Source organism: Pholcus phalangioides, unplaced genomic scaffold (genome assembly GCF_987345545.1).
Source record: "Pholcus phalangioides strain wild (caught in Gottingen) unplaced genomic scaffold, Ppha-v1.0 ptg000007l_1, whole genome shotgun sequence".
Classification (NCBI taxonomy): Eukaryota; Metazoa; Arthropoda; class Arachnida; order Araneae; family Pholcidae; genus Pholcus; species Pholcus phalangioides.
Window position 1 is genome coordinate 39,767,656 of NW_028301600.1, and position 27,639 is coordinate 39,795,294.

Sequence of the window (27,639 nt, forward strand, 5' to 3'; positions counted from 1 at the left end):
CGGTTATGGACATTTCAAAGTTAAGACTTAAGTGAGAATTTATTGCACTTTTCTGAGAAATCAGCAGACGCAGTGAGTCTCAAATAAAAGGATTTAAATTGCTTTGAATGTGCTCATACGCCCTTTTAGAATTTTTTTTCTAATGTCCACAACATTTTTCTTGCAGGATAGGAAAATTGCATTGAAAATATTTGAGATGTTGTAGGGCTTAAGTAGTAGGGCAGTCAATAGGAAGCATTACAGTATCGATTAAAAAACTCTAAAGATGTGGTGTGAATCTTAGAGGAAGTCCCAATACATTATCTGCCTGGATTGAATATAGAAACCAATCAGCAAACCAAATGACGTTAAGACCGTCTTAAATATGTTTAAAATTTCGTTTTTCCTGTTAAATTGAAAGGAATGGCATATGGACACTTGCGATTGAAACAACCGTAATTTTATGCAATTACAATTTCTTAAGTTATACAGTACTGTAGTTTTAAAAAATTAAATTTCGCTGGTATTTTTCCTCATGCATGATTTTGTCTCTTGGAGTTCGTTATAACTGAATTTGACTTTATTTCTTTCCAGCAAAGGCAATGAATTGCCACCCCTCAAAATTCATTAAAAAAATACCCCAGAGCAATCGTTCTTCATTCGATTTTCTGATCCCCATCAGATTTTTTCAGTGCCGGCTGAAGATAGCTTTGTGCTAAACTAGATGGCTATCCGTCCGTAATTGCATGAAAACGATGGGTTTTTTTACAAGCTTTCATTTTTCACCCATTTACTTGGATTACTTTACTACCAGCACCCCAAAGAATGTCAATAAATGGTCAACAAATCTTTGTTTTCTTTATGGCAGCCCTCTTTGAATGAAAAGTGTCTTCGAACACACATAATTTTCTATCTTTACAGTTATTCCATTTTGCTTAAACCTCTTCTATAGTTTGTGTCAGGGCGTACTGTCACCCCCAAGTCGTAAAACCACCGCGATTACATGCAACACTTTTTTATTTCCTTCCTCATGTTAATGTTATTTGAATAGGGGAAAAAGTTCGAAAAAGATATTCTACGCATTTGTTGTGAAATTAAATTTTTTTAGTCAGAGTGACTAAAAAAAGTTTAATTTCACAAACTTCTCTTCGTGGTCCCCGTATCGGCAGCCGTGGCTCTCCTTTTGCGAGATTTTCATCCGTAGCCCCCTGGAATATCCTAGGGCCCCTAGGGCCATATGGCCCCGGTTGAGAACCACTGCGTTAGAGGTTCCATAGGAATAGTAACGTGGGAGTGTGTCTGGTTTTTCAGTACTGAAAAAACAAACACAACACTAGGTACGCACTCAGACGTATTAGGTACACACACAATTACACTTCCGGCACAACTCACTAGGTAGTAAATCGCCCATAGATTGTGATAGACGTGAGTTGTGCTCGGTTTGAAAGAAAAAAGTTACATGTTTCACCCCCCTATAAAAGTATAATGAAGTTACACTGCTTTGTGTAATGCAGTAAAACAAGATTTTTACAAAGTGTCCCCAACAGCAAATTACGGTTCTCTTTGGTGGTAAATTAAATAAATATTCATGCAAATGTATTATTCAACATATCTGAATTGTTGAATTCGTATTTCTTATTTTTATTGTAAGCGTATAGTGCTGACGAATTTTTAAAGTACCAGGTATTGATTGTGTGCTAAATGGCTTTTTGAAAAAAAAGCATTTTTTTAAGGCTTTAATTAGAACTAAAATAACCTACCAAAAATTTTCACACGCACACGAACGCACGCACGAGATAATTATTTCATTCATTTTATAATGTGGTAGATAAAGGATTAAAGTACAATCAGCTGTGAGTAGTTTAAGTTGATCCCACTCATCGAGGCTAGTGGAATCCACGACCAATTAAAAATGAAATTAATGTTTGAAAAAAGGAACACTGAAGAAAATTAGTTCGAAACATTAGCTCTAAAAAGAACATGATTCAACAAACTTGCACTCATATTCTCAGGAAATTTCGATGACTTCTGCAACGTAGACACTAGGGTGAAATTGGTTTTATGAAATCAGCTGTTCCCTTTATCGAAATATTAAAAATGAATGGTGCGAAATAGTTTAGCACAGGGGTTCTCAAACTTTTTCCATCCGCGGCTCACCTTTCCCTAATGCCGGGGAAGGGGATTATACTATAAAAGTTTGACAGAAGATATTTTATAAAACTTGAAAAAAACAACTAATAAGCGTATCAGTTACATTCGAGTCAACAGGCTTATTGGTTGTATTTTTGTAGTTTCGGAAAAGGTATTTTATAAAACTTTTATAGTGTAATCTCGGCCTACTCAACGGTGCGGCTATCAATCAATCCGCATTCTCCCCAGAGCAGTTCAACAAAGAATCGCTTCGAAGAACCTTTGTCAGGACCATCGCTCCACGACACCCCTGAAAAATGTTGGTAGCACACAGTTTGAGAACCCCTACTTTAGTAAGTAATTTCGTTTTGATGAACGATGGTCATTGAACATCAAGGGTTTCATTATAACTAAGACATTCGATTTATGTTCGATCAAAAACACTTATGCACATGTATTCCCGACTGCGATTAGATCTCAGACTTGTACAGTCAGATTAAGAATTTTTAGACTTGGTTGGGAATCATTGATCTCCAGAAAATCATATGCTAGTTATATCGACTCTTACGTTATAGATCGCATATTCTAAGAAAAGTAATATAATTTTTTCAATCACGTACATATAAACTCTTGGGTCAACAGTTTTATGTGTATAATTATGACGTTTTGACTGAACCCACACAATGTGTAAGGCAGGATCTAGAATAAATCGCAAGCGCTCTAAACATTTTTTAAATCAAAATTTAGTCAAAAGTTCTCATGAATAGAAAAAATACACATTACAAATTTAATAGAAAAAATACAGATTACAAACTTATTCATATCAATACTGTATTCAATGTAGGTAATATCAGTCACACATGATGCTATCATGATACCCTCGTGACTCGATATACAACGCTGAAACTGTAATATCTGTTCTTTTTGATAAGAATTCTCGATAATTTCTCTCATCATTGTTTCCCAGTCAAATATTTGGTGATGTGATTAAAAGTAAGCTCAAAATATTTTGATATAAATGATGAATATTATTACTACGTATTAAAAGTAAGTACTCAAATATAAATCTAGATGTCATTTTGAAGGTATCTTCATTATTAGTAAATGACACTGAAAACATTAAGACACAATTTTGAGTATTTCCTTAGTCATCACGAAAAAGTATCTTCTGTAATCGTTTTTTTCATCAATGTTGACAGACGTAACAATCAAAACTCATACGTATCATCTATTCTGTAGGACAATCACGTATTTTTAACCATGCTGATGGTATTTCTTCATATTAAGTATATATAGATTAGGGTGCAAAATAACATAGGTGCAAGTCATGGTAACATCTGTCAAAGCCTATATATTAAAAAGAGAGCACGAATTTTTCATCCAGCGTTCATATAGCGTTTTGACTTTTTCAAGGTGAGGTAAGACAATCGTTAGCCACTGCTAAGGTAAGATAAGTTTATGCTTCAAGCATTTGTTCTTTTTTAACATTTCGGTTTTCTTTAGAGATGTTTCATTCTGTCATTGTAATCTTCATTGTAGAGAAAAACTAAAACAATGACAACATTATTGTCATAAGATGGTTCTCGGACCACTGCAAGTGGTTCCAAAAGACATATTTCAGTATAAAGCATAAATTAGAATAAAAAATATTGCAAGTGGCTATGGCACAGGGAAATGTGCCCTTTGGTTTCTTTGGTATTTGACCAAGGGAGTTCATGGATGAATGCTAAATGAGAACTACTACCCCTAAACAGTGGATACCAAATGTTGTACGGTGGACTAGGGTTCCATAAAATTGGTTATCGGTCTCATAAGCAAAAAGTTTTGCAAGATATGTGAAATTCTAAAGTCATCCCCAAGGGTGCCACGAGCATAAAAGTTTAGAAATGTCTTAGAGCAGTGATCCCCCGAAAGATGTGCTTCGGCACTCTAATGTGACATGAGATATCTTGGGAGTCAAATTATATCGAAACTATAGTCCGTTTCAGGTTAACTTTGCAGTGAAGAGGAAGCTACGAGGGAACCTCATCACTCGTTGCTATGGCAACAAAAGCCTCTTAACCAATGTATCGATGCGCGGCCTCTATAAGGTATGGACGATTTCTAGGATACCGCGAAAATGTCGTTGTGGTTGCTATAGATTTTTGGATAATGGTAACCAATATTTTTTCTCATTTAAAAATTTCAAACGAGGAAACATCGGTTCAAAACGATATTTTTCCTTTTTTTTTCACAAAATCATTAAAAAAATTGAAATATTTATATATGTATATGTATATATTATATATGTATAAATGATCATCATAAAACTCCGATTTATGGGAACTTTATTTTGCGGCGAAGGAGTACACTCTCTACCTTTCTCTCCACTGCAAAGTTAACCTGAAACGAACTATAGTAATAAGGCCGTGATTCCCGAAAACTTTGTCATCGCCATTTAGGGTGTTGCCTAAGTGTCTAGAGATGAGACTGGGATGCCACAAGATATATCAACATTTCCAACAGTACCATGAACGTAAAAGGCTTGGAAATTCCTGATTCATAGCTAGCTTATGGATGCTCTTTTTTCAAAATACCGTGTCCCACAATACGAATATCCAATTTCCTATAATTACGGGCTTTTAAAACGTGTTAAAAATTGCTTTGAATTAAAACCAGGCAAAGTTTCTTTTCGCTTCAAAAATCTATAACAAATACAGTGGCAGCAACAACACCAAACAATAGCCTGCTATTTGAAAAGTGAAGTGAATTGCAGAGACTCGACTGGCCAACATGCTAGCCTGATCTAAACCCTATAAAAAATGTTCAAAGACTCATTGTGTGTTCACAAGTTATACGAAAGCTTCAGTTTTGCCTAATTGAAGTGAGCCGTGGAAGATGTAAGGAAAAATATATATGGACGGAACCACTCTTAAAAGTCTTGTAGGGGTTGGATAAATATAATATATTTATTTTCATTCATTACAATGATGGCCCCGTGAATTTTTAATTTGATCGGACCAAATTAATTTTTATGGAAGACCCAAAAATATCACTATTCAAAAATATCACATTCATTTTCATTTATAAATCAATAAAAATGTATTTGCTGATGCATTTTTCAGAGTATTCCTGTTATGTGATGTTAGCACACAAAAATACCTAATTAGACCGGGCTTATAATTAACTTGTAATTTTTTACCTAATTACAACCTTAGTGTGCATAAAATGACCGTAGTACAGAAAGAAGTGGTCCAAGATCGTTCTCGAATCGTCAAAATAACGTATTTTAAAGAGAATAATTGCGCTATTGTTTGAAGTTGAAAGGTGAAATTGTATATTAAAAAAATTAGATAAATTCTGGCCATTAACGAAAGAGTGCTTACTTTTGGTACTGCATACAACTCCTGTCTATCGACACAAGGCAACTGAGACTACTGAAATATTCTGAAACACTGGAATATTTTAATAATTCAGTTTTAGACTCAACTGTGGAATACAAAATATAAATTTATATGAAGTGTAGTATAGATTTTTTTTTCGGTAATTTTATGATATAACATTTAATAAAACTTGAAAAATATAGTATTTATAAAGACTACCATTTCAAACCACATTAGCATGACTTATTTTCGGGTGAACGGCCCTGTTTGTCAACAGAAGATTAAATGTAGTTGGGGTCACAATCCTTGTACTTTGCACTTTTACTTTGTGAGTTTAACAGTAGTTACGAAGAACGAATATAAAATAATTTAAATGGTGTTGCAGCAAAACAATAACTTTTTTTTTATCTTAGATGTGGCTTTTTATTATGACTCCCCTGTCATAATATTTTCATTGACTGTTTTCGTTTTGTTTTAGTCCGACGATGGCGAAACAATTCCCCTTTTTCATTGCAGTTTTGGCTGTAGTATCTGGTAAGTACTAATTACATTTCGATAATAGACACTCTAAATATACTTTTGATGATTTGAAAGCATCATCTATTAAATTGTCCCTATGCCCAGTGCCGTCTTAATGCATGGGCCCACCTGAGCACGGCCCGGGGGCCTCAAGAGAACGCGGGTCTCACAAAAATGAGAACCAGTTAAAATTTTCGAGAATTTGCTAGGGGGAATCTGAAAAATCGCTTAGCCCTGGGGCCCATGATGCTCTAAAGACGGCTCTGCCTATGCCCCCTCCCGTATCTCCACCCATGCCAGTAAATCATAATCCGGCTTTTATTTCATTAACCCTTGGCCGTAGAGGTATGGTTTCAGTTTAAAAAATGCTAAAAATATGTTCAGAAATCACCCTATAGCAGTTTTTTGAGTGAAAAAACACAATGTCGCAAAATAAAAAATCTAAATTTTTATACGGTCCTCCTGTCCTCTAACTTAGAATTAGAAAGTTGTTACCTTGTCGCTCCTGAGCCTAACAAAAATAAAAAACTGTCATGTTTTCAATTGCAATATTTGCTCAGATATTTTAATTCAAAAATCAGGGAAAAGATGGGAAAGAACAGCATAATGAGGTTTTCCGTTAGTTTATGCCGTTCTTTTCCTCACATTTTCTCCAATTTTCGAATTAAAATATCTCAGCGAATATTGCTGTTAAAAACATGAAATGTTTTTGTTGGGCTCAGAAGAGAGAGAGCAACAACTTTCTAATTCGAAGTTGGAGGACAGGAAGGACTGCATAAAAATTTATTGTGAATTTGAATTTGTATTTGTATTAAATTTTTTATTTTATGACACACTGTATTTTCACTCTCAGAACCGGTACAGGGGGATTTTTGAACACATTTTGAGCATTTTTTAAATTGTAACCATACCTTTACGACGAACGGTTGATGAGATAATGGCCGAGTTAGGACTTATAGGACACCCTGCATTTATTGCAAACATGCTGCACTAGTCAAATGTTTTTACCATTGAGCTTAGATTAAATGTCGAAGATTACTTACTCTCCGTCATGGAGGTGTAAGGGGATGTTAGATGATTTAAACATTCGCTTTATACACACCTTTATTTTCTTTAGGTCAGGGATTTTTCCATCTAGGTTCCATAATTTACGTAATGTTAAAGTTTAGGAAAAGTTCTGTTTCAATCATCATGGTATGTGTTTTTTATCTATGTAGTAAAAAATATACTAAGTATGAAATTATATTTTTCCTTTTTTAGTTCGTTTCACCCAGAGTGTGTGTCCAGCAGAACAAGAGAAAGAGTACAGTTATGAAGGAGCCAATGGTAAATTTAATCACTTGATCTTGATTCAGACAACCACATCATCCAATATAACGATATGTGATAAGTAAAAAAAAAAAAAAAGTGGCAGATAAATAATTCATATCTTTTGAACGTAAATTAGGCGTATCTTTACGTCTAATTATGAGTTAATGCATCAGTTTAACACGTCTGACGATCACCTCAGACCTGCGAAAATCACCTGATGATAACAACTACAATAGGAAGTACGAAAGACTGGTTATCGAGCGGAGATGAAGATGAAATTCGGAAAGAAAATTCACGATGCCTCTGTGGGGCATCGTGAATTTTCTTCGTATAACAGCGGAGCGTGATATTGTTTCTCTCTGAACAACCACAATATTAAGTACGTTTTAAGGACAAATTCAAACCAATGAAGTCTTTTTGACCTGAGAAATTCTCTTTCATATGATTTACCTGCTTCATTATGTGTGATCAGCGTTCCGTTCCCATTTCAGGTCCATCAAATTGGGGTGGTCAATGTAATACAGGAAGTAACCAGTCACCGATTGATATTCCCGAAGGTGTGTTTAGAGCTTTCAACGGGAAACTTGGATACTTCTCATATAGGATCCCTGTCAAAGGCCAGATCGAAAACAATGGTCACACAGGTGAGTTTTAAGCGCGATTTGACTAACTATGGACAGAGAATTTTGTGTTTCGAATTTACCTAAAAGTTTAGTTTTTACGTTGCCTAATGAGAATACATTTTTGATGTTGTTGGCAGTTCAAATTACACCAAATGATGAGCAGACCAGAGCGATAATAGTGCAATTCTCTATTTACAAACTTCAACAATTCCACTTCCATTGGGGTGACGGTTCGAATAAGACCAAAGGCTCCGAGCATACTGTTGGTGGCCGCTCATACGCTATGGAAGTAATAATTTCCATTTTTTTTTCTTTGATTATATACAGACATAGAGTAATGCTATCCTCTGTATCCAACAATTGATTCGAAGAATAGAATCTACCTGAAAGCACAATATATTCATACGTATTGCATGTCAAAAAAATATGAATGTCAAATATATCTAAAATGAAAACATAGATGGTGGAATGTTGTCACAAGTTTGTAAGTCTAGTGAAATCTGGTAAATTCAAGTCAAGTCTAGTAAAGTCTAGTAAATTCAAGTTAAGTCTAGTGAAGTCTAGTAAATTCAAGTTAAGTCTAGTGAATCATGCAGCCACAAGTATTAGTTGGTTTTCTGCGGTTTTCCAGCTTCGAGGCCCGAATGTGAGCCGGTCTCCCATTTGAAAAAGTCTCTCCGCAGAGAGCAAGCAGGACTACAATACGATACCTACAAAAGACGAAAATTCAAGCATTTCCATTTTTACTTCAGAAAATGCAATCTAGATGGCAGCATGAACATCAAACAAGTGCAACTGGACAATATAAATATGTTAGGGCCAAGCATACGCTCAGAACGCACATTCCGGCATGTGCCGATTCGTTAGAAATTCCGTAGAGGAATGTGTACGAGGTGCATGTTCGGTTCAGTAGTAGTAGCCACAAGTATTTACGTGTTTGTCAAACTTTTTTAATTATCGCCAGACATTTATGACAATATACAAGCTGCATAGCTAACACTTCGCACCGCAAATTACTGGCGAAACGTTGATCCTAGAGGCATACTTCCAATTAGAAAAAGTATCCAAATAACGTGTAGTACTCAGATACGTCATTCATATTGCAAGAGGTTGTATAGATATTAAAGTAATAAAATTAACTTTCCATACAGACACCCTGTGACCAAAAGGAAAGTTGTTGCTCTGTTTCTCCAGAGGTAAAAAAAAAAGTCCACGTTCCTAAGTACAATATTTGCTGAAATATTTGAATTCAAAAATCTGAGAAAAGTTACGAAAAAACACCATATAAAAAAAAAACTAACGAAAAACGCTTTTCCCCCTCATTTATGCTGTTTTTCCCAATTTTTTGAAATGAAATATTTTAATTTAAAAATGTGTAATTTTTTTATGACCTTATGAGAGATAAGGCAATAATTTTGTAATTAGGTTTTTGAGCACAGGGTGCCCGTATAAAAAGTCAATTTTTTAAATTTGATTTAATTTTATTTCACTAAGAATATTTTTCTCTGATTCATTTGATGACGGTAATGACATGCTCAGATATTTATTATGTAAACAGGTTTTTTTTCCCGAAATGTTTCCACCCACCATGAACCTTTGAGATCAACTACCAGTGGGCGGAGTCAGCTTTTGTTAAAATTTTGATAACGGAAGGATAAGGCACCAGGAATATACCAAGTGGACTCATCGTCTTCCATTTTAGAGCGACAAAACCAGTTTTCTGTTCAAAGTGATGTCTAATCGTTAAAAAATCGGCATAGAGAAGAGCTATCGACTCACACTTCTCACAAATATGATGTATGAGCCAGCCTGGGGTTTTCAGGAACTCTACAGAAGGAAAGAGACGGCGTATTTTTCCTTTCCTTCGGGGTAGCATAAGAATATGTGTACAGCATAAAGCTAGAGTATTTCTCTTCCTCGGTTTATTATTCTTGCAATTCGGGGGAGTGAAGCACTATCACTTGCACAAAATCAGAAAAAAATATTCTTCTTGAAAAATGGCGTGTCATTTTACGGAGGGTTTAGTAATTCCCACTGTGACAGTCATAAAGCGGATCAGTGAAATTTGAAAAATTACGGAAAGGGTTAAACAAAGATCTGGTAGAGCTCCCTGGTTTATTTGGTCAAAAAATTGCTCGACTTTAGCGTGTCGGTTGGCCCTCAAATTCGCCGAAGCCGACGTTTGCCTCTCACATCAATGGCACTTGGTTGCATTCCCTGTTTCCACTTCGGGAATACACGGTGGTACCATTTGTATAATTATTCCTTCCAAGTTTCACACACATTGTGATGTTTGGCTGGACGTCTTTTATGAAAATATGATAAATTGATTGTGTGTTAAACGCTTGACAGTGAGGACTGGCACATTTACAGAATGTTCATACTTCACATTATTTTCACACCAAGCCAAGCCAATTCGCGTCACGAGCTTGTGCAGATTTTCAAAGTAGGATGTAGTCACATTAATGTAAATTGACCGTGCATATATGAATACTGAAAAAAAAATTTTAGACATCATTTTTTTCCCCTTAGATGCATCTAGTTCACAGAAGAGGTAATGGTCAGCTAGCAGTTATAGGAGTTTTTTTCGAAGTGAGTGACATCTGTTTATAATGTCTATAGTAATTTTACTATATTTATTAATAGTAATTTGATGCAAAAAAAAATCTTTCCTGCATAAGAATAGATAGTTCTTTCATGATTACAATGAGTAAATAATTACTGTAATAAAAAAAAACTGAAAGATGCCACAAGTGCTATACATAAATGTGATGTTCATGAAGACATATCGTGGAGTTGTGTTAGAATTTTCCAAGAAGTTAAATTTTCTATGAAAGTTTATTCATTTGATAATAATGTAATACAATGTGGTTTTTGATTGTTTTATTGGTTTTTATAACCAGGAAACATCTACAGACAATGAAAAACTATCATCTCTCATCAAAGCTGTTAATAAAGTGCAATATAATGGAGATGAAGCATCACTTCCGGAACCAATAAATTTAGATGCCATTCTGCCTAAATGTACCGACACTTATTACCGATACATCGGTTCATTAACCACTCCTCCATGTACAGAGAACGTTATTTGGATAGTGCTGAGAGATCCAGTCCCGATATCGACCGAACAAGTATAATAATTTATTTTTCAAATATTTTAGTATTATTTCGATTATAATTAATCTATAATGGTACTCTAAGTAAAGTTTAGGTATGATATTCAGTTTTGCAAGCTGTATTTTTCTGTTTAACCCTTTATCTACCGATGGTACTTTAAAGTAGCACCAGGTTAGGTAATTTATTATGTACCAACTCATTATTTGAAAAAAAAACCAGTATTTTTTTTGTTTAATTAGAACTAAAATAACCTCCCAGATAATTTACATACAGATACAAACACAAAGGCCACAACAGACGAATTGCCCAATTATGTGGCTGAAAAAAGATGTCCATAAAAAATATAGATGACTAATATAACCAAAATACAGCAAGGAAATATAAAAGTATATATCCCGAAAGAAAAAAAAAAACGAATAATTGATAATAAACAATACACTGCCCATAAAAAAATTATTTCTGTCTTATTTAAGTATAGATAGCTTCTTTTGATTTATCTCACTATGTTTATCGTACTTCTTTTTAAACGTATCAATTGTGTTAGAATTCACGATCCCCTGAGGTAAGCCATTTCATTTATTAACACAATCCTAAGAACACTTCGATCATACTCCCGACAACTGTGTTTCTCTAATGTAAACATATTCAAGAAATCAAGTCTCTCTTTTGTGCCAACAAGTTGTCTTGTATGCTAACAAGATCACGCGTAGCTCTGCTCTACAACCCCCTAGACCAAGTCTATGTACCTCTGTAGGTATGGTCTCCAAAACTTTACGGCATACCCCAGTCCAGGACGAACTAAGCCTTGGAAAATTGGAAGCATGACTTTATTAGAACGCGAGGAGACCTTTTTAAGAATGAAACCCCCGCGTGCATTCTATTCGCTTTTTTGACCACCGCTGAACAATGTTCAGAGAAACCTAAGCCACTCGTCAATGAGAATATCCAAATCCGTAACCCAAGTTGCATGCGGGACAGTAATTCCATTCAACTCGTAAGTGAAACGTGGGTTGTTCGAACCAAAATGAGCGACCACACACTTATAAATAATATACCCTGCACTTATAAATAATTATTCTCTCATTATTATCATTATATTTTTATTTATTATCATTATATTTTTATTTATTATCATTATATTTTTATTTATTATCATTATATTTTTATTTATTATCATTATATTTTTATTTATTATCATTATATTTTTATTTATTATCATTATATTTTTATTTATTATCATTATATTTTTATTTATTATCATTATATTTTTATTTATTATCATTATATTTTTATTTATTATCATTATATTTTTATTTATTATCATTATATTTTTATTATATTTTTTTATAATATGATAGATAAAGGGTTAAAGAAAATATCGAGTCCATAATTGGCAATTAGATTATTTAAAGTAGAACGTAACTTACTGTTGATGTCAGATCTCGACATAAAATCGATTAAAAGACATTTCTTGACTGTACGTGCAAGTCAAACTTCGATATACATAAAGGCTGTTTCAAAAATAAATGACAAAATCGCAGAAGAGCAGAAAAAAAACAATTTTTTTGTCAAAGAACGATATTATCGACCGACCTAAACAGCGTTCTGTAACACCTAAACGCGGCATTCTTAGTCACACAATCTCTAATAACATTTTGCAAAGCATCTGGCGCACTATTTTCAGAAAACTCTGTATCTATTTTTATTAATGTATGACCAAAAATACCATTTTTTTGTTTAGTCACGACTCCTCATTGGAAAATTTACATTATTTTGAAAACTGTTGCTCCCAATGGCGGTGTCCAACTCACACACTTTATTATAATTAATATTGTCAAATTCTTAAAAGTAGTGTTGATTTGAATTTTAGTCGTAAATGGTATCATATTATAAATGAATCATAATTTTGATTTTCAGCTAAAAGCATTTAGAAAGCAAGTATCCGTGGAAAAAGAAAATGATACTAATGGCAACTGCAATTTAGTGAACAACTACCGTCCCGTTCAACCATTGAATGGAAGAAAAATCACTCTGACCAACCCAAGATGTTTGTAGCATCTAATGATTGTTGAATGAGTATTATCACACACATATGCTCGTTGTTTTTCGAGTCTTATACTCAGAATAGTAATAATTATATGAACACTTTCTTTTCAATAAAGTTTTATGTTATATTTCCTTTAATTTTATTTTTGTCTTTGTGATGAATTCAAACATACTACATAAAACACTACTGGCACAATGAAATAAAAGAAAAACTAGTATAGGCTATTACATGTGAATTTCATCGCGACGTTACCTATATACGTCATTGCCTACACCCGCCAGAGAGTATGGTCGAAATCGATTTAACGTCACTATTCATTTCGAAGAATTTTGGTGCGATAACGAGTTTGGCTTTATATCGAACCACGGTTTAATACGTGTAATCTCTAGAAGTGAAAAACGTACTTACTGAGAAAATTTCTGGCTCTAAGCGGGGTTAGAGCTCTGTAACGGGATTCGACCGACATTAGGGGTTGCTGTAACGGGGTTAAACTTATATTATGTGAATGGTATCTAAAGAAATTTTTTAGAGCAGCTTAGAAAATGACTGGTTATCACAATTTTAGTGACATTCAGTTTTACATTTCAGGGACGTGGCTTAATAGTTTTAGCTGTATCCAGGGTCACAACTAGCAGAGGGGAGCAGGTGGTTCTGGTACCTTGGGTGCTGGACCAGAAGAAGAGCCGAATCCAGAATCCACCCTTTGTTTGCTCCTACACGCAAGGGGCACCAAAATTCCGGCTTGTCTCTGGTGATAAAGTATCTAGTTACGGCCCTGGATGTAGCATGTTTCCAAGTTAGGAGCCGTTCAAGTATTACGTAAGCAGAATTTCAGTCATTTTTGACCCTCCCACCTTAACAGAAAAAGTTAGAAGCTGGGCCAAAGCCTTATACTAGTGAGACTAGTACTAGTCTCTATCTATGAGCCTTCAGCTGCCCCCCCCCCTCCCGGAGGAATAAGCTGAGGGATTGGGGAGAAGAACATAGACTCCCTCCAAAGCGACAAAATATTTTTGTAAAAAAATGACTATATGGAATTACAATAAATGTTTGCAAATTTTAAATGTTTTTCAGAACCCAGTAATGATGACTTCTCTGAAATATTAACCCTGTGTTACTTAACCTGTTGTAAATGTCTCCCAGTGTGCCCCTTAAAGTTTGTCCTACGTAGGCTCCTAGAGTTGGCTAACCCGCATGCCGTGGTATCAGGACTGGAATTCGCCATGCTATCAAGAATGGCTCAAGAAAGCTTTCAAAAATCAAAGAAATTCTATTCCATTTTTCAATCAAAAATAAATTCTCTCCAACTTTTAAACAATCCTTTTCTCATGAATGATGGTCTTGCAGGCTGTGCCAAACTTATTATTTACCATGTGGTAGGTACTCTTAAAATAAGTATGTGATCACTTTGTATTCAATGTGTTTCTGTTCGGTTTTTCATCTTTGGGCATAGTTGCTGGAAGTCCCACGTGTACGAGATTTAGACTAGGCCCCATGGTATAATAAAATTACATTGTATATCCATGAATTCTTGGGGGGGGGGGGGATCGAGTCCTCTACAAAGAAGTAAGAGCCCAAGCATCCTGAATCCTCAAGTTCCGGTGTCTATGCCCAACATAGTGTATGTAAGAGAAACTTCTAACGATATACGTACATACACGATGTGCATTGTGATAATCAAATTTATGGCTGAAAAATAAAAACAATGTTAAACTCAAAAGAGTGACAAACTGAACATTTTTATGAAAATAAGAGGACGGCCAAACCATATTTTATAGGAACAGAGAGAATACTTATCTCTCGTAAAAATGGGACGTGTTTGGTCTGCCTGTTCAAATTCGTAAAATGGCACGCGCATCGTAAACAATCTTGATTATGATACAGCTTGGAAGGTTTGCCACGTCTGTGTTAAACCCTTCCATGTCCAGCATTTATTCTGTGGGTTGGGACTTTCTCAACAGGATAAGTGCACCATAAAAGTCTCTAGCCACCCAAACGTGGTTTGAAGAACATTCTGGGGGCATGACTTGCCTACCTAAGTTACCAGATGTGAAATTTACCGACCACATTTAGGATACTATGCAACGCGCTTTGGAACTGACAAACCCAGCAACTTGAAATACAACAGTATCGTGAACCGATCGGACCACTCTTGTAGATGCGTATATATAGTGCCAATTGCATACAGATTATTTCTGTAATCCACAAACCCATGTAAAGAGAGCTATCTAGTGTTACACCGATGTACTAGTTTTTCTCGAACTTCAATGTTTAATTGAAAAACATAATCAGAAGATTCTTCGATCAATAAATAAGTATTACGTTAGATACGAATTACTAAGAAAAAAAAATATACATAAAAATAATTTTTACATGAGAACTGATTTGAAATAATGGATTTATTTTCTTTAGTACAATAATTTTTTCATCTGTATACATGAAAGAAAATGCAACAGAAAATTTCTATAGATTTATAATTCGAATTAAATATCCAAATTAACAATATACTCATATGTAAACGGCATAAAAACTATTCACTTTCCAGTAGGTAGAATTGAAGCTATGTTTCCTGGTATGGGAACTGGAAGAATGTCCAATAATGATCCAACGCACATACCACGCTCGGAAGCACCCTGAAAAATTCGCAAAAACTGTTTACAACAAAAATTATGCTATACAAAAATATTTAGATTCCAATTATTTTGTTGACAAAGAACTTTATTGAGTTAGAACCACTTTTCTTTCCTCAAATTTGCAATAACTCGAATAGGCTAAATTTCTAAAGGGAATGTATGAGTTAGAGATGCTTATTGCATTTGCCATTTTTTAGATTCAGCCTAATTATATATTCACGTTAGTTTCGTTAAATCAGAATAAAGTCAATTAGAATTAATTTCTATTGCGTCCAAAGAAGTTAACATCTCTTTGCTTTGTCAATTCTTTAATATTTTGGTGAACTGAAATTACCAATTAGATGACAAAATTCGATTGCTTTAAACTCAACACAGCTAGAAAATAGGTGTATTTTTTTGTAACAAGAAATTGACGAGGATTCTCTGGAGTTGTTAGTAAGCTGACTTGCACCAGTCAATTTCTGTTTCCAAGTTGTTTCTACGGTGTCCTCAGTTTTACGTTGCCTTAGCGATGAAGTCAATTTTATAATACGTCGAAATACTATTGAAGGCATCAAACAAGCAAGATATGATGTTAGGTTTTTCAAATCTGGTTTTTGAGAAAAAGAAATTGACTTTGTCATTGCCCACAAGGGTGAGGATGGCAGGTCTCCAGCCCGGGGACCAGAGAAAAATCTTATTATCTTTGATTTTTTTGAACTAAATAAATTCACTATAGAGGAGTCCGCCAAAGATTTCAGCCTAGGGGTCCGGCTCCAGGATGTGGGGACCATGGACTCTGCTGATGTCACGTGATGTTATGTAGCTAAAACTTCTTTCGTTTCTTGGAGGACTACATTTTAGACACTTAATTTCTAATGATTTAAATTAATATTAAATTTCTAATTTTACGTTTGATATCTTAATTAGTTAATTTAAATAATTATATATATATATATATATATATATATATATATACTACTTACAACACAGTCGTATCCAGGCAAGCAAGGACATCTAAGAATCCCCGCTCCACAAAGTTTTCCTATTAAGTTGCAAAAAACAGAAAATTAGAGAACCATTTATTGTATATTCTCAGAGACCTTGACGTAACGGTACGCTTCGGACTAAGAAAAAATATCGTTGTAGGGGGATTATCATATGTATCGAGAGATAGCGTCATCATCATCAGGGATGGCCAAATTTATGCTATTGTTGGCATCACTTCTGAATTGGCTTTGTTAGTATCACCATAAAATGCATTTATGAGTATTTATTCACAGCAAAAAATACTAGATTAGTTGATGAGTAAAATTCATTTTTAGTTTATTCCACCCTCTGTAAAGTAGTTTACCGCCCAACAATTTTGTGTACTACACAAAAAGTAGCTTCACGGCAAATTCATTAACATTTTCGAAGAATAGATAGCGGAAAACACCGATGTTATTGAACAATCTCAAAAACTGGTTAGGAATGTAAAAATACAGTGTATTTTATATATATATATATATATATATATATATATATATATATATATATATATATATATATATATATATATATAATACATATATACATATATTATATATATATATATATATATATATACAAATTATATATAAAAATTATATATAAAAATTATATATAAATATAAAAAATATCGCTGTAGTGTGTCGAAATATTCTCTAAAAATATCATTATACAGTGGAACCTCCCATGACGGACACTCTGTTAGTAGATAACTTCCGCTAACGGACACTTTAAAAAAAAAAAATTACATCAATGGGCTTCAATGTACAGTAGAAACCCGTTGAACGCTACCATCCGAACCAAAGAATTTTCGTGCTATAACGAGTTTGGCGTTACAATCATGGTTAGAATGAAGTCGTTTCAGAGAAGCTTCTTTACATAAATTCATACGTTTATTATATGAACTACCGTATCTCAGTGTCTTATTAATGTTACTCAATAAATAAAATAACCTATTTTATAACGAAACGATGAACCTCTCCGCTAATTGTACGAAGTACAGATGGCACTGGGTACCAAGCGAAGATAATTGGAGTCATTCCTCTGTGGGAAATCGAACCACCAACCTCGCACTTTCTGGGCACGCGCCTGTCTGTCTTCTGTAGTTTAATGGTTAGAACACGCGCCCGGAAAATGCAAGGTTGGTGGTTCGATTCCCCACAGAGGAATGTGTCTTTTCTTTCCAATTATCTTCGCTTAGTATCCAGTCATCTGTGCTTCGCACCTATTTTATATGCATTCAAATTTATGATCAGAAAATTCGCAAAATTGTAAAAACTGTACGATTACTTGAATATTTCTTGATATGAGACTTAAGAAATGCATATACACTTACCTTTGTAATTATTTTAATTCTGCATAGATTTAGCAACGCATTCCAAAAGGGAAAAAAAACCAAATAAACAAAGGGAAATAATGGTGACATTGCTTTTAGTCCGTTTTGGTTTGATAATCACAAATTTTCCGTTTTCCAGATATCGAAAGAACAACTCCTTTCGACATGATTTAACGAAACAAATCGAGGGAGATGATAGCACGTGAAATGTAATGATCAGCAAGTAAAAATATGCACTGTTGAAGAACTTTCCTTGGCAGACTGGAACAAACTGGTGCAGTACGCTCATTGTACACTTTCTCTTATCAATAAATCTGTTTCGTTGAATACGTTGGTTGTTTTGTTCCCTACACGCGTTCAGGTATTCAATGTGCTTTCTAAGACCCCTTGACTGCACAATTCTTTATTCTTCAATTCATTTGCTCTAAAATATTGTTACGCAGACCTATAATAACAGTTGAATTTTAAAAGGATAAATCCTCAATTAAGTAAATCCAATTAAATAAATCCTCTTTTCGGGAAAAAAGAAGCTGTGGTGGTCGAGTGGTTATAGTGACGGACTCGCGATGCGAGGATTCGGGTTCGAACCCCACAGTGGTGGTCGGCTGAAGTTGGTTTTCTGTGGTTCCCAACTTCAAGGCGCAAATGAGAGCCGATCTCCCCGTTAAAAAGTCTCGCCACAGAGAGCAACAGTCCTACAACGATAAATCATTCAATCATAACACTTCACTCATAGTTAGAAAAACTGGTGGCAGATGGCAGCCCTACACATAACAAGCATTACAGAGAAACAAAAAACTTCACGTCAGGTTTCACTACACGTACACGCACTTTCCCGACATGCTATTTTATATGTATAGATTTGTTGACTGAAAATTTGTGGCGCTAAGCGGGGTTGGTGCTACAACGGGAGAGAGGCTGCATAACGGGGTTTAACTGTATTTTACTACCCGTTAACGGATACTCCCCGTCAGCGGACAACTGCCAAAGGTACCCGTTATTAAGAGGTTTCACTGTAGGGGGGATTTATCCTATAAAGCAGTGCTTCTCAAACTCTTGTTACTTGTGTCTTCTTTGCCTATCTATTCATCGTCATTCTGCGGCTCTCCAGACCAGTTTAGTAGATATTGTGAATTCATAAAAGAACCACTTAAAGCACAAATAGGCACGCACGGCACATCAATACTTCCAGCTCGCCGAGACGTTCCTGAAAAAAGCTGACGAAGCCCACTTTGAGAAACAATGGTGTAAATGATATCGTTGTGTCGAAAGTTTAACATTAGACTAGGTAATTCCAAACATGATTGGAAAAAATATCGTTGTAGAGGGTTTTACCGTTACATCGAATATCGTTGTAGCGAGGTTTCATTGTATGTGATTGCTTCAATGGTAAACGGAAATTCATTCTGCAAAAAATCTCGGGGTAATAAAAATATAATTTAATGACACAATACGAAAATATGCCACAGTTTTTGGATCTTTTGACCGATAAGAATATTGACGCATAATAAAATACGCCTCATCTACAGAAATATTTGCTTTCATAAAAGATAAATCTTTATCTCACTCGGTCGAAACTATGTATCTTTAAAGTTTCGGTTTCCGCATGCAATTCTTCATGTTTAAACAGAATAAAACACAAATTTTATTCATATTTTCTACGTAAAAAACAAAAAAAAAGCATGAAATATATATATTTATGTTTAGTATACGAAAAATCATCATTCTCATCAATAGAGATTACGGTGATTACAAAGTGACTGCGCATTCCGTATATTTTTTCATTTTTCGATCCCATTCTGATAAAAGGGTTCAGTTTTTTTCCCGTACTTTCGATAAAACAAACTTTAATTTGTCTTCATTGAAATTGTGGCTATAGGTGATTGCATAACTTAACAACAACAGTATTCGTCGTTCTACAGGGTGCATAGGGAAGTGTTTTCGATCAGAAATGACTTGCGAATGAAGAGAGCTACAGACAACTATGCATATTATGTAACGTTATACTAAACTGATTTAGATGTATCTAGGTGTCATAAGCCCCGTTCATATGGGAAATAGAAAAAGCGGGTTTAAAACCCACTTCAAGAATTTTCACCAATAACTGCTCTCCATTTCTTTCCTTACGAAGGAAAAAAAACGTCAAGCGGGTGCGAGAACTCCCAATGCTACCGCAATATTTTGCACAAGTGAACGGTACAGCTTTCTTAGTTGGCAAGTCATTTCAGGTAGAAAGGACTTTCTTATGCACCCTTCATGTATATAAATTTTGCATTTAAATCACATATTTGTCAGTTTAAACTTTTTCATCACAAATATTCTGATTCACTTCAGATTTGCTGCATTAAGTTTGAATTAAAATGGAGTTCGGCTCTTTATTACCGTAGTAATTGCCGCTTTTATGGAAAACTTGTTCAAACACACGCAACATATAAATGATATTTTTACACTATTCCAAAATATGTAATTCATGTCTTTTATATGCCGGTAGGCAACATTGCCAGTTATAAGCATGATAGACAGGTGGTATTGCAATGATGAAGCAACTTTGTACAATATTTTCTGTCACTTTCACGTGTAAATATTAAACTATGTTTTATGAATTTAATAATGGCAGTAATTGAACATGCTTCTAATGCAGACTTTTAAGACACTTCAAAAGAAAAAAAAAGTTTGTCCAAGTTTTTTTTTTTGAACCAAAAAATATCTGTTTTTTAAGGAAAAAAATTGACCCACACACACAAGGGCTTTAATACTGCTACATACACCTCATGAACATTCTGGCATTCTGGTTTTCATGAACATTCTTCCGAGGAATTTCTAATAAATTGCTATGAGCGTGGGATTTTTTTCATCACGAAGCTAATAACTACTTTTACAGTTCAGAAAGCGATGCGCTCCCAGAAACTAGTGCCTTATGGGCATGTTCATTCACAACGAGTACAAAAGCAAAGCAAGAGGCGAACAACGCCAGAATTTTCGATTGGCTGAAGCAAGACATTTCATTGGATATATATCTTGCCAACTCATCTGAAATTTTCTGTTCCATTGAAGACAAAACTGCTCTGCAATACTTAAGATGATATTTTGACGTGAATCTTTTGTAAATGACCTAGTACATCAGATTCAGACTTATTCGTATTCTGTGCAATCGATAGATTTATGCACCGTAATTGCATGGCTTGGTAATCGACGTGGGTGCAAAGAAACAAATCACGAGTCAAAAAATTCCTAAGAGTAATTGCAGATAATCTTCGGACTTGGAACCACAACATAAGAAGAAGTTACCATTCCCTTCGCAGGACAATCGGTATGATTCGTATGACCATTGTCCTGAACATGGATCAAAGGGACGGTGCAGATTCTGCAAAAATGGGTACTCAACTGTGTTTTGGTCAAATTGCAAAAGGAGTGTTTTGTACCACATAATAACTGTTTAAAGCTTTCCATATCAAACTGTAAAGTGTTTAAAAAAAATTCTACCTCATTATATTCAAATTATCTGTAGTGGTACTAGATTATATATTTTTTTCAAGTTTTGAAAAACTTGAATTCTTATTTATGTTTATATACATTTACCTTATTTTTTGCTAATTTTCCTTATACAGGTGACATTAGTTTCGTTTTTCCATAATGCTACTGGATTGAAAATGTTGCTTACAGGCAATATTCCGTTTTTTTTCCCAGATATTAAAAATAATTTTTTTCCCCATATAATGGCAATTTCCATATCTCTCTAGATACCTCTATTACCCTATATAACTTTATAGCATATTTCAGTGTTTGCCAATTAAAGGGTTAATGAGTTCGTGACAGAAACTTTAACATGTTACCAGTTGATCCCAGTTTTTCACATCGACGGAAAACGATCCCTACACAGCATTCATCAGCAGCACACATTCTTCCATTACAAAGAGACTGACTATGAACAGTTACCTACGGTACAGAAATGGGACATCGTTATGTATATAAACTGCACTTTTATAGTTATATAATGCTTAACACCTTGAACTGCAATTTATTTTCAGGCAGCAGAGCTCAGACAGACAATTTCATGTTGAGCTGGACTTGTCATTTCAGTTCAAGGGGTTAAGGATATCTGAAAAAATGGGTTAAATATATCTCGCACAATGTTGAAATACTTTTTTGTCATGGTTTTTATATTCCACCGAAAGTTAGAAAAAAAAATTAATTGGCACCATATTGACAATGCATACAATAGCAAATAATTTTTCAAGACTTATTCACCCTGTATGGATTATGTGGATAAAAATATTATTTTTCACTAGTGGGCGCCCAGCCAGGATTTTTCGCAAGGTCTGTCTATAGTAGATTTGGTGTGAAAAACCAAAAAAATAACAATAATAATAAGTCTGGTCCCCAGGGCTGGAGCGCTGTCAGCGTCCCCTCCCCGGGGGGCATGGAGAGAGAGTAGTGGATTTGCTCAGGAAGGATTAAAACAAATTTTCCATTTATACTATACTATACATCAGCGGTTCTCAACCTTTTCTAACTCGCTTTTCAGTGTATAATTCCTAGCGCCCTGTTTGACTCGAGGAGCCCTTTTTAGTATATAATTAATATGGCAGAACCCTTTAGAGGCTTCTTTTTTTTATTTATTTATGAAATTTACTGATTGATTTTACTTTTCTCGAACGGCTGATTTACGATTTCATGAGACCTCATATACCATGCGACGAAAAAAAATTTAAGGAAAAATGATTGTTTTCTGTTTTTAAAAAAAATTATTAGGGAAAAAATTTCCAGTTTGAAAATCAGAGTAAAATTTCCGAAAATTGCATTTTTGAAAAGTCATAAAAAATTAAATTTCTTTGCAAACAAATTTTAAAAAATACTATGACACTGTCATTAGACTCTTTAATTTCAAAAATGTTCATTTCGTGCAAAAATTAATTGAAAATTTTTTTAAACAAAGCGTTGCGCAAGTGCAACGTCAGTCAAAAATGGGTTACGACTAAGAAGACAGCATCGAAATTTTATTAGTACCGTTCAGAAAAAATTGAAGACTTTACGAACCATATTCCGCAGATTGTGTGACCATTATTTTTGAATGAAAGCTATTCATTATACGTAATGTATCTTACAAGAGTCTATACTCTATATATGTCTTACATATATGGTAAGAAAATACTTACTACGAGGGAAAAGACACATATTAAAATAACAGTTTTCATGGTCAGTCAGCTCGTTGTGAAAGACGTTACGGCAAAACAAATATGTCTTATTACTCCTTTGCACTTTGGTTTGGATTTTTTTATATACATCCAGGAAATATACCGCAAATGTTCTTTTTAGATAATTCTACATCAAAACACCACAGCTGGGTAAATACATTTCCTTCGTAGAATGTAATTAACTGAATTACTGTTTCAAGCAATTAAAATAAACACGTTGTGATGAAGCCAAGAACGTAAATTGAAGAACACATGGCAGTTTTTATTTTATAACCTTGAATTTTGTTTATTTGAGAATTCTGAAAGAGTAGAAAATTAGATCGCTGAATGTTTGTTTTTTGGTACGATTCATATTAAAGTACAACTTTTATCAAAGGGCATAAAATAAGAAAGTTAGGTTATTCAGAAGATTTTGCAGCCGCAACTAATGGTTAGATCGACATAAAAAAAACCCTCGTACACGTACTCTATTTAAAGAATGCACTCAACGAATAGAAAATACAGTTAAAAAAACTCTCGGTTTAGGGCAGTTTATGTCAGTGTGATGTGAAACTTTCTGACTTTTTTTACAGGGGGTACAACAGAAACGGAGACAACATGACCATAGAAAATACTGGTCCCACACCGAGGGGTATGTCTACCAACCTCTCGGTGAGTATAAAAAGACGAAATAAATTGTAGGTCCCTGACTAATTAGCCCTCGTGTGCAGAAAATGACCGTGGTGCGACAAAAATGATCAAATATTACGTGAATTTGTATCCACATTCTTCTTAGGGCGATATTTTTTCGAAGAAATGACAACTAAGTGTCTTTAGACAATGCTCTGTGACTGCAGCTAGATACCGTGACCAGGGGCGTGCACACGATCGATATTTGGGAGGGTGGAGGTGACACAAAAATTTTCTTCCAATGAAATTTTGAGTCATAACTTTCAAATTGCATTTTAAATTAACAGAAATTGATTAAAATAGCATATAAAATAAATTTTCTTTCGATATATATATATTTTTTACTAAAGTATCTTAATTTTTTGTCTGCTTCGGGGGGGGGGGGGGTTGGGATAAATTTGAATTTGATCAATTTCTTAGTCTTAATTAAGCCAGCTCTTCCTTCATGCTGACGAGCAATGTCATCCTAGTCACCATAATTTGCAGGTTCGAGGTTATTGTATTGATAAAAAGAAATTTATTCGTTCATCTTTTTTTCCAAGTAAAGTGAAGAGGATATTCGGTCTAACCAGTAAATGGCGTGGATCTATCTTAAAAGAGAAGGGAAGAGCGAAAGTTTCTCAAGGGTCAGAAATAAAATATCACTCAACTACACTCCATTCACTCTCTCTCTCCCACATTATCACTCAACAACTTCACTCATAATTTTTTGCCAAAATTTCCCAAATTTTAATTTAAGTTCCATTTGAAGACTCTTTGAAGAGACCTGGTCATCGTCTCAGTTTGATACCAAATATTCCTTAGTGTAAGGAATTAATTAAAGGAATTTCATAATTTGTGTGGGTAAAGTATTTTTGGAGTATCCATTTATGCTCGCTGTTGTGTTCTGTATTTTGATTATATTGTCACACATTCGTTTCAAAGAACTAAATACTCCCACAAACATAGGCGTTCAAAGGACTTTCTCAAGGGATGTGCGTTCGTTTTCTCAATTTTTACTGAAAAAAAAACACCAAAAATCTAAAAAAAAAAAGTGGTTTTAATTTTATCCGGGAAATTATTTTTCGTATATTGGATCCATGTATGAAACCCAAAAAAGACTCGTAACGTATTTTACTATTCCTACTGTGCAAAGATTAAGAAGAAAGTGTTGTAATCTGGGTTGTTTCTGGACTAATTTCAGCAATAAAACTAAATCTGCTCAGTATTCATAATTTTTCACCATATTTACTATCAATAGACGACTTTTCTTCCCTAAAGTCAACGCCATGCTCCAGAATCAGGCTGCCAAAATACAGTAATACTTCGTATCATATTAGGAAAAATTGATTCAAGTGGCGGGAGTTATCATTCGGACACTTGGGCTGCTCACCATGCCCTGTCCTAAATCAAATATAGAGCCTATGGAACTTATTAACTATAGAGAAGTCTAAGTATATATAGTCATTCCTCGGTATATAAAAGATGTTGGTGAAACCTTGATGCAAATCTGGCTAAAAAAATATGTTGAGATATTGTATGACTTCATAAAATTAATTTATGCCAACGACGAGTACGTGTTATTAGGTGATCCAACAAAGTTTTAGAGTGCGTGACCTTTTTTGATCAGGTAATGTATTTTTAGTGTACCTTTAAATGGCTGCCTGTGGGAAACGCATAGCACAGGTTGAGACCCACTGCACTGTGAGTGTGCTCTAGATCAGTGTTTCTCAACCACCGGGCCGTGATATCATTCATAACGGGCCGCGACTGATCTGCCGTTCCCTTTTCTCCCACTCATGTTCCGTTAATCATGTGTTTGACCGGGTCCCACATACAAAATAATATCTAGAGCAGGTGTTGCCATAGTGCACACGCCTACCTGCTTTTACCAGCTCAAACTGCTTTTACCCGCTCTTTTTAACCGGAATTAATTATTTATTTTTCTCGCTTGACCTGCTCGCCGCTTGCACTTTAAAACGCATATACTTTCCTCTAAGTATTCGTTTTATAGTGGAATAGTAAACCCAACTGAGTTTTTTTATAACGATTAATTATCGTTATTACTAATCGTTGATTAATTATGACATAATATAAGCGAAATCCTTATTTAACAATTAATTAACGATAATTAAGAATTATACTGAATCCAACTATATTCTGATGGTTAGTTGTTAATACTAATCGTTAATTAGCTATGACATGATAAAAGCGAAATCATCAATTAATTCATAATTAGTCATTAATTAAGGGTAATTAATAATTATAGTGAATCCAATGGAGTTTTTGTAACGATTAATTATTGTTGATATTAATCGTTGATTAGTTATGATGACATGATAAAAGCGAAATCGCTAGTTAATCATTAATTAATAATTATAGTGAATCCAATGGAGCTTTTGTAACGATTAATTATTGTTGATACTAATCGTTGATTAGTTATGATGACATGATAAAAGCGAAATCGCTAGTTAATCATTAATTAATAAGTATAGTGAATCCAATGGAGCTTTTGTGACGATTAATTGTTCCATTACTAATCGTTAACTAGTTATGACATAATAAAAGCGAAATCGTTAATTAGTCATTAATCAATTAAGGATAATTGATGGTTATATTGAATCCAATGCAGTTTTTATGACGGTTAGTTGTTAATACTAATCGTTAATTAGTTATGCCATAATAAAAGCAAAATCATTAAAATTAAGCATAATTTCGTTGGATTTTGTTTTATCGTTAACTAGATCCAACGGAATTTTCTAACGAATTGTCGTCTTTCTAATCAAAATTAGCTATGACAATAAAAGCCAAATCGCTGATTAATCGTCAATTAATTAACTATAATTAGCGATTACACTGAATGCATTACAACTTCGAGGCGAGTCCTATTCATTTTGTGGACGTTCGTCATTCTTTCATGTTTAATTTTATGATAAATATTATCAGTTAACCCACTTGATAGCTCCATGATGCCAACTGATCATGCAGGTGGTCACTCCCACGAGCATTGCACTATAACGACCACCGGCTAGAATCGCGCGGGATCATCTCGCTTTCTGCAAGTGCCGCGGTTTGAGCCATAATGCGAAAAGCGGTGCACTATCGACGTACCCTAAAGCAGTAATGCGACATTTTTTTAAGAATCAGTCAATAGCTCGTAACGTCGTAGAAAGGCATTGTGGACAGTTCGAAGTCTCAAAGTCGGAAATCGATTTGAAATTGTCAGTGAGGGATAAAATATAGTCAATCATATTGCCAAAAGATCTTGCTCTCAAATGCACTTAAATGCGTCGCATTTCTTATGAGAGTAGGATGAACTTAATAGCATGATTGTAGATGAAATACTGATCATTTGAATAAATTTTAAACGAGTTTTACCCCCTGATTTTCATGAGTAGGCTTATAGCTCATTTTTTCTGTTTTTTATGTGGCTTTTCATCGTGTAATTTACGAAACTGAGTGGAAAATCGGTTTTTCCTAACTTTTCATTTCTAGACGGTTTATTAACTCTTTCACAAGAAAAATCACCATCAACCGACTATTATATCTTCGAGCCCACGTGATCAAATGTTTTACGGCTTTCAAACTTCTTATGATCGATTGAATATTTTCATCTTGTAAACAGAACTCGAATCGTATAAAACAGAAATTAAAAGCACCAATTTTTTTTTCACCGTAATAGTAATTCAGTAGTAACATTTGCATACATTTTTACTCTAGTTTTGTCGAAT

General features: G+C 34.5%; 2 protein-coding genes across 5 annotated transcripts; one reads left to right on the forward strand and one right to left on the reverse strand.

The window, feature by feature from the left end:
- The first annotated feature begins 3,045 nt into the window (after positions 1–3,045).
- On the forward strand, positions 3,046–13,225 carry LOC149085270 (putative carbonic anhydrase 3). 4 transcript variants are annotated; one of them, XM_089233187.1, is made up of 8 exons: positions 3,046–3,102; positions 5,950–6,005; positions 7,251–7,316; positions 7,793–7,945; positions 8,062–8,213; positions 10,457–10,516; positions 10,828–11,055; positions 12,959–13,225. In XM_089233187.1, exons 2-8 carry the CDS (start codon positions 5,957–5,959, stop codon positions 13,094–13,096), a joined length of 846 nt encoding a protein of 281 aa, XP_089089313.1. In that variant the 5' UTR covers positions 3,046–3,102; positions 5,950–5,956; the 3' UTR covers positions 13,097–13,225. The 4 variants fall into 4 exon arrangements, with proteins under 4 accessions (XP_089089313.1, XP_089089310.1, XP_089089311.1 ...); XM_089233184.1 differs by having other exon boundaries at positions 3,075–3,554; XM_089233185.1 differs by having other exon boundaries at positions 3,075–3,156.
- Positions 13,226–15,475: 2,250 nt separating this feature from the next.
- Positions 15,476–23,341, reverse strand: LOC149085271 (peptide 1-like). The gene is made up of 4 exons (XM_089233188.1): positions 23,222–23,341; positions 21,899–22,001; positions 16,687–16,745; positions 15,476–15,721 (listed from the first exon to the last, which is right to left on the reverse strand). The coding sequence occupies exons 1-4, from the start codon at positions 23,258–23,260 to the stop codon at positions 15,623–15,625; spliced, it is 300 nt and encodes a 99-aa protein (XP_089089314.1). The 5' UTR covers positions 23,261–23,341; the 3' UTR covers positions 15,476–15,622.
- Positions 23,342–27,639: the final 4,298 nt, after the last annotated feature.

Excerpts from the sequence above, each read along its gene's own strand:
- LOC149085270 (XM_089233187.1), top strand. The coding sequence starts at position 5,957 with ATGGCGAAACAATTCCCCTTTTTCATTGCAGTTTTGGCTGTAGTATCT. Across the intron at positions 8,214-10,456 it reads GCCGCTCATACGCTATGGAA|ATGCATCTAGTTCACAGAAG; the intron begins GTAATAATTTCC and ends TTTTCCCCTTAG. Across the intron at positions 11,056-12,958 it reads TCCCGATATCGACCGAACAA|CTAAAAGCATTTAGAAAGCA; the intron begins GTATAATAATTT and ends TTTGATTTTCAG.
- LOC149085271 (XM_089233188.1), bottom strand. The coding sequence starts at position 23,260 with ATGAAAACTGTTATTTTAATATGTGTCTTTTCCCTCGTA. Across the intron at positions 22,002-23,221 it reads TATGTGTCTTTTCCCTCGTA|GTAACTGTTCATAGTCAGTC; the intron begins GTAAGTATTTTC and ends TCTGTACCGTAG. Across the intron at positions 16,746-21,898 it reads TGAAAAACTGGGATCAACTG|GAAAACTTTGTGGAGCGGGG; the intron begins GTAACATGTTAA and ends GCAACTTAATAG.